The sequence below is a fragment of the Pseudorca crassidens genome, chromosome 2, assembly GCF_039906515.1.
Source record: "Pseudorca crassidens isolate mPseCra1 chromosome 2, mPseCra1.hap1, whole genome shotgun sequence".
Lineage (NCBI taxonomy): Eukaryota > Metazoa > Chordata > Mammalia > Artiodactyla > Delphinidae > Pseudorca > Pseudorca crassidens.
This window is the reverse complement of record NC_090297.1, coordinates 38927081-38934290: the sequence shown is the minus strand read 5'-3', so window position 1 is coordinate 38934290 and position 7210 is coordinate 38927081. Positions and strand designations below refer to the sequence as shown.

The following is a 7210-nucleotide window of genomic DNA, read 5'->3' as shown; positions in this document are numbered from 1 at the left end:
CCTACCTCTACCAGGAGGGGTAGCTAGGGGATCTCTCGGGAGCCTCCCCATTCCAAAGACCCCTGGCTCCACAGGAGAAGGTAATTGGGAGCAGCTGCCTCGAGAGCGAGCGTGGGAGCATTGGGGAGGGGGTCTCGAGGCTTCCCCAGCCGCCGGACACTGCCCCGTGGTTTATGTCAAATTGTCAGCCCCAATCCTGCTTTCCCCCTGGGCAGGGCCGCCTTCAGTGGGCCTCAGGAGAGGTGGCCTGTCCAGCCGCCGTGTTTACAGTGCTCAGACGCCGCCGGGAACCTGATCTGGGCAGACCAGGGTGGGCCGCCCCACGGGACCCAAGCCGTGTCCACACTCATTTCCCGGAGACTGAACATGGCCTGCCCGCCCGCCTTGCGGAGTCCAGCTGCCCGGCCACCCGCCCACGGAGGGCCCAGCTTCTTGCAGGCAAGCGCCATGGACAACTGCAGAATGCACAAGGGCCCGGGGAGCCAGAGCAGGGCTGCGGGGAGGGGGGTGCAGAGGGAGAGAGGAAGCGGCGTCCCCCTTCCAGACAGGTTCATGCTGTGTCCCCCCAGGCAAGTGTGCTCTCTGCCCCCCCCCGCCCAGGTGTGTTTACCCTACCGACTAGCTGATGGACTAGCTCTTCCCCACACCCGGTCACCTGGGTCAGAGTCAGCACACTACAGCCCACGGGCCAAATCCGGCACTGCCTGTGAGTGGAGATTGTCTTTTACATTTTTTTTTCTTTTTTAAACTGCTTTATTATCTTCACAATATATAAAGAACATCTCTCCATGCAATAGGTAAAACTCTCCTGCTGACAGAAACTTACAGATTGGGTCAGAAACACAACATTCAATTAGAAGCTGGTAACAGGAGACCCACAAGAAACAAGTAACACCAAAAGGTTTACAACAAAGGTACATCACAAACATGTAAGTTTAGGAAGCAGGTGTGTCTCCCTACTAACTTCAAGGAAAACATCAGGTTTCAAAGCATAAGGCAAAACTCATCATGACGGTCACGGTGAGCGGGGTCAGTGCTAACCGCCCGCAGACTATGACTCAACTGCTTTTCCCTCAGCTTTTCCATCAGCTGCCTCCCCTCCTCCCCAACCCTTTCCATATTCTCTTCTCTCGTCCTTGCCTGTGGCTCTTCAAGCCTCTGAGTCATGTCCCATCTGCACTGCAGGATGGGCTGCCTAACACGGAACCTCCTACGATTTCCTCTAGGTACACAATATTCACCAGCTTCCAAAGGGAGGGCGAAAGGCTCTCCTTTATTAGCATCTCGCCCCTTTTCATCAGTGTTTTCATTCTCCTGGTTGGCATTTTCCATGTAGAGATTTCTTACTGCTTGTTCCTCTTTGGACACCATCGCTCCTGGGCCCGTCCTCGCTGTCTCCGGCTCCTCCTGATTTTTGCTGCAAGTGCGCCGCGCGACACTCCCACTCGCAGAGCTGCTGCCCCCGCGCCTCGTACTCTTGGGGGCCGACCCCGGCCTGCACTCCCTCAGGGCCACCGGGAGCAGGGACCGAGAAGGGAGCGAGCGACGGCCGGGTCTAACACTAGCGCGGGACATGCGCGAGTTGGCGCGGGCCGGTTACGTGTGCCCTCTTTTACATTTTTTAATGGTTGGGGAAAAAAATCAAAAGAAGAATATTTTAAGACACATGAAAATTATATGAAATTCAAATTTGTGTCCATAAATGAGGTTTTAGTGGAACACAGCACATTGTTCATCTACGTATGTCTGTGCTTGCTTTCTCCCTGCAATGGCAGAGTTAAACAGTTGTGAAGGAGACTGTGTGGCCGGCAGAGCTGAGATTATTTACTATATGGCCCTCCACACAAAACACTTGCCCACCTCTGATCTGAATCATTCGTGAGTGGCAAGTATAAACCTTGCCAAGGTTTATGGGGGGGCAAGAAACGTCACTTTCTTTGTTTCCTATAACCTAATTTCTTACCCCATGTTTCTGGGGTCAGTCCACGTTTTGGGGATCACATGATGTCAAGCTGCGGGGTGGGGGCAAGGCATTGGCCCACACTGATTGCATCTAAGGCCCCCCCGACATGACCCTGCATGTCTGGCCACCTCCAGGGCACTGTGTCCTGGCTGCACCCCACAGCCCTTCCTCCTGAGGCTCTTATCACCTCCCAGCAAAGCCGCTTAGGACATACAGGACTGGCTGTGCTTCTCCTCTACTCCCCTTTATGTTTCTTCAAGATACTCTGTTGATCCCTCTTCTCCCCTTTACTTCGTCTGTAAACTCTCTCAATTCCACAAGCTCAGAGACTTGGAGAACAAAGGCCAGGAAGGCTTGCAGGCCTTCTGTGTTCTGCCTGTCACATACCTCTCCTGGGGCAATGAGCACAGGCAGGAAGAGGAGATCCCAGGGGAAGAGCAGGGAGACACAGACGGGAACTCCAATCCAGCCAGACATGCATTCATTCACTGCTCTATCCCACTACCCAAACACGCACCCATTCATTCCCCCACTCACTCAGGCCGTTAGTCATCCTTTGTGGAAGAGCCGATGCCCCGCCAGACCCTATAGGAAGGCAGAGGTGAGCACGGCACACCTGGCCCTCACGTTGTCCGTACTCCAGGGCAGTGACTGATGGCAAGCGTTTGCTGCCTCTGCGGGAGGAAACTAGTGCTTATTTGTAGCATTTATTACTTTCTGTGATGTAAATACTCCAACCTGGCCAAGTTCAAGTTGCCCACATGATGTCCCTGACCATGGAGCTGGGAAGAGGTGCATGCTATCAACTCTCAGGAGCCGGCTGCTGCCTGGAGATTCACACACATTAACAGACATCACACACAGCATGATTGGTATGGAATGAGAAAAACAAAAGGGCATGGGGGAACAGAGGAAGAGCACCAATCCTGACTCAGAGGGTCAATCCCGGGGGGCTTCTTAGAGGAGGTGACTTTTAGACTTGGACTCTGAAATAAGACAGCTCCCTGGAAGGGAGGTGGCTTGAGTCCCCAGGATGGCTCTGACCTGCAATAGATTGTGTTCTTGCTCCTGATTGGCTTCCAGTGCCTCCCATGGGAAGTTTACATTAGACTCAGCTGTTGTCCTGCTTTGGCCAGTGGAATGTGAGTGAAGAGCTATGATGTGGTTCGGCCCTTTCTCTTTTTTTCTCTCTGTACTGAGTATGTCATGTCCCAAGTAGGGACAGCTCCTTCACAAGGATCCTGGAATAAAAAGGATGCATGGAACAGAGCCACAGTCAACCCACAGCCACCACAGACAAAATATAATGTGGGCGAAAAATAAACTTGTTATTGTAGAGCCCCTATTTGGGGCATGCTATAGTGTGTCTGTTACCACAACATAACAGAAAAAAACTGACTGATGTTCAGTCCTTCCCCATCCAGAACTGGCTCATGCCCAAGCATCCCTCCATGAGCCACCAGTTTGGAGCAAAGATTACCAAACCCAGGCTGCTAAGGCTAGTGAAGGGTCCCTAAATTGTCCAGAATTCTCTACAGTTCCAGCATCATCCCCTGGTCCTGGGAAAAGCAAACGAAACCACTTCATAGCAGTACCTCCAGTTCAGTTCTCCCATCTCACAGCAGCTTTTTGGAAGTGTCTCTCTTGACACCAAAAAGACAAAAACAAAACCAAAAACCTCTTAATTTCAACACAAAGTCATTCCAGACATTGAAATTTCTCTCTTTGAGGAACAGACCAAATTCTGTGCAAAAGAAGAGTCAGGATGAGGTGGACAGGAAGACAGAATCTGCTGGGCAATGCCAAGAACAGAAAGAAAGAGACCACTCCTGCCCCCAGGGAGCACCCAGGCCGGCGGATCAACAGACACATGAACAAGTACGGGCAGTCAAGTGTGGTGGTGCTCACCTGTTGGACGAAGTGCTGTGGAACCACAAAGGAGGCAGCCACTAACTCTACCCAGAAGGCCAGAAATCCTTCTGGAACAAGTCAAGAGATAAAGGGATGGATGGGGGAGGATGGATGGATGATGGATGGATAGACAAAGTAAAATAAAATCTACCTGGAAGGATCAAAGAAACTTTCACATAGGACCCAGACCTGAAAAAAATGAGAATATCACCAGGTAAGGAATATGGACAGAAGAGATGATGTTCTAGACCGAAGTACAGCACGTGAAGGGAGGGAGGCATGTGGTTCACCGCACCTAGGAAAGGAGGGAAGCGAGAAACGCAAAGAGCTTCCCTGGTGGCGCAGTGGTTGAGAGTCCGCCTGCCGATGCAGCGGACACGGGTTCGTGCCCCGGTCCGGGAAGATCGCACATGCCGCGGAGCGGCTGGGCCCGTGAGCCATGGCCGCTGAGCCTGCGGGTCCGGAGCCTGTGCTCCGCAACGGGAGAGGCCGCAACAGTGAGAGGCCCGCGTAAAAAAAAAAAAAGAAATGCAAAGAGTCACAGTGGCTTACCACAAAGAGAAGCGACTGGGGAGTCAGACACACTGAGTTCTTATACCAACGGCACCACCTTCTGACTGTGTGACCTCCGGGAACTTGCTTAAGCTCTCTGCGCTTGTGCCACTATTATCAAACCCAGCCCCAATATGGGGGCATGACCCGCCCTCACAAGGTAATTGGAGCGTTCTATGAGACAATGTGAGCAAAGCTCCGGCCCACTGGAATCAGGCAGTTAATGAGGCCTCCCTCGTGTTTCCCTTCCACCAGGACCGCTTCTCCCGTGGTCCGGGCCCTGCACTCGCCCTGCACTCGTAGGACTCTGCCTCTTGGCTGAGACAACACCTCCTCCCTGTTCTGGGACCCTCCTTCACAAAGCTCTTGCCCCAAGGGTCCTCTCTGCCCTGCGGCCCCTTCAGCCACTCCCCTCCAGCCTCTGCCCTCAGCCAGCCCAGAGTACTCCCCACCCCAGGCACGCCTGAGAACAGCCCTGGCTCCAGACCTACAAACACCTTCCCCTCAGGAGCAAACATGTCCAGACGTGGGACCAACCTCAGAGACTGGTGAAGAGGGTAGCTCTGGGCAGAGTGAGGCTGCTGGACCTCGTGCCCTTAGCAAGACACAGGCAGCCAAGGAGAGAGAGCAAAGGCCAGACGGAGAGGCCATCTGGCCAGGACACGTCCTTGGCTCCCACCCTTGTTATTTCACCTGTCCTGGACTGCACTGTCCCTGGGGCTAGTCCCAGTCCTGAGGCCAGTTTCCTGTCCCAACTCCTTCTGGTGCAGCTATCCCCAAGGGGAGACGGAGGAAACCAAACATAATTAACTAAATTTAGAAACAAATTCTTATCATAAATGTTAGGGGCACACAGGCCAGGGCCCAGGAAGGGAAATTTGGGATTTGGGAATGTCATTCAAGGCCTTTCACAATTTAGCCTGGGGTTCAGTAGTCAATAAATACTTTTGAGCAAAAGAATGCTTGTCCCTGCTCACCTCCCCTGCAGCTCACGCCCACAGGTCCCATCTCCAGTCCACAACACCACCCTGTTCTCGACCTGCGATTCACCCTGCCTCCTACAATTGGGCCTTTGCTTGTGCTGTCCCCTCTACCAGGAGCACGTACTCCGCTTTCCTGCCCTTTTTGCCAAAGTCTGCCTCATCCTTCAGGATTAGGCTCAGACGTCCCTCTTTCCAGGAAGACTTACCAGGAAGGTTCCCTTGCACTCCCATGGGACGTCCATACCCCAGTCACAGCACTTGCTGCTTTGGGGTGGGCCTCGTACATTTCCACAGCCCCCCTCCACTGGACTGTGAGTGCCTCCACAGGTAGAAATAGGGTTCCTAGTACTCGGCAAGGGGCCTGGTCCAGAGGAGGGACTCAAAGGGTATTTGGTGAGTGAATACACGTGTTTTCAGACCAGATGGTCCCCAGGAGATGAGTACCCCAGGAGGACACAGGAAGCAAGTCAGGAATTGCAGTTACCCTCCAGGCCACCGGGGGGGGGGGGGGTCAGTACAGAAGTTAAGCAGGAATCATGCAGAATGCTCCCTCTCCCCCTTGGTGGACTGACTCAACCCAAGGAGCAGTAGAGTCTTGGGAGAATCTGAGTTGAATCTGGGGGCACAAAACCCTGTAATACTACAGCCAGAGGATTTTACGTCTTAGGGAGGTTGAGCACCACGCCTGCCCTCATGTAACAGATGGAAATTTTGAGGTCCAGAGACAGGATGTAGGCTGCCAAAGGAAAGAGTTGGAAGCAGAACCCAGATGTTCTGAGGAAGATGGAAAATATTTTGAGGATGAGAGTGTCCAAAGTGATGGACTTCCAGCCTGCATTGCTGCCCGATTGGTCCCCAGATTCTGTTTTATCTCTTCATCCAGACTCCATGCACTCGAAGCTGGCATGCGCTCTTACTTGTCAGACAGATGCTCATTAATCCATTCTGTCTTCTCTCTTAACCTCACTGCGTGCTCTGGACGGCGGGCTCGGATCTTCTGTCCATGACTGGCTGTGTTGCCTCTCCCTTCCTATGCTCTCTGTGTTCTCAACTGCAAACTAGAAGGTGGGCTAGTTCAAGAGGAGCAAATAGGCTTCCTTTCGGTGCCAGCATTCATGGCCTGCTAGCGACTGCTTGAGAAGGACTGTAGGGGCAGGAGTGCTGTGACTGACGTGTGATGCTTATCACGGGCCGGGAGGCAGCCTGGCAGACAGCGGAGGTCCGGAAACCCAGACCCAGGCTGCTACGGCCCCTGACCCCTTTCCACTTCTAGCCATCTAGGTTTCCTGTTTTTCCTGTCTGTGTCGTGAACACTGATAGCAGTACCAAGCTCTGTGCTGAGTACAAAGTATCCAGAGATAATCGGACAAGATCCCTGCCCTTGGGAAGCTCACGGTTGGTGAAACACAGTTGCCCAAATTCACACGCAAACAACCGGAGAAGTCTGAGCTACAGTCTCAGGGACAAAGGGGTTTTAGAGGTCAGGGCTCTGATGCTTCCGCGGCGGCAAGAGCCCTCCTGACCAGCAGTTCATCATCCCCTCCCCTCCCCACCGCTCACAGGCACTCCCGTTAGGGAGACTCACATTTCTTGTGGGCCCAAGCATCACCCAGTGGTTGGTGGTTAAGATTTCAGGCCCCGCAGGCTCTGCCACTTCCCAGTCACGTAATCCCAGGCAAGTTAACCTGGGCAACTTGACCTTGCCGGCTCTCCATTTCTACCTGCACTGTCTCTGGTGGGACTGTCGTGAGGAGAAGATGAGTACAGGTGAGTCACCTGGCACGTAGTAGGCCCCCTTTAA

General features: G+C 53.3%; 1 protein-coding gene across 1 annotated transcript; it reads right to left on the bottom strand.

Moving 5' to 3' along the window:
- Positions 1-729: 729 nt before the first annotated feature.
- On the bottom strand, positions 730-1426 carry LOC137210447 (protein BEX1-like). The gene has a single exon (XM_067712337.1). The coding sequence runs from the start codon at positions 1369-1371 to the stop codon at positions 985-987; it is 387 nt and encodes a 128-aa protein (XP_067568438.1). The 5' UTR covers positions 1372-1426; the 3' UTR covers positions 730-984.
- Positions 1427-7210: the final 5784 nt, after the last annotated feature.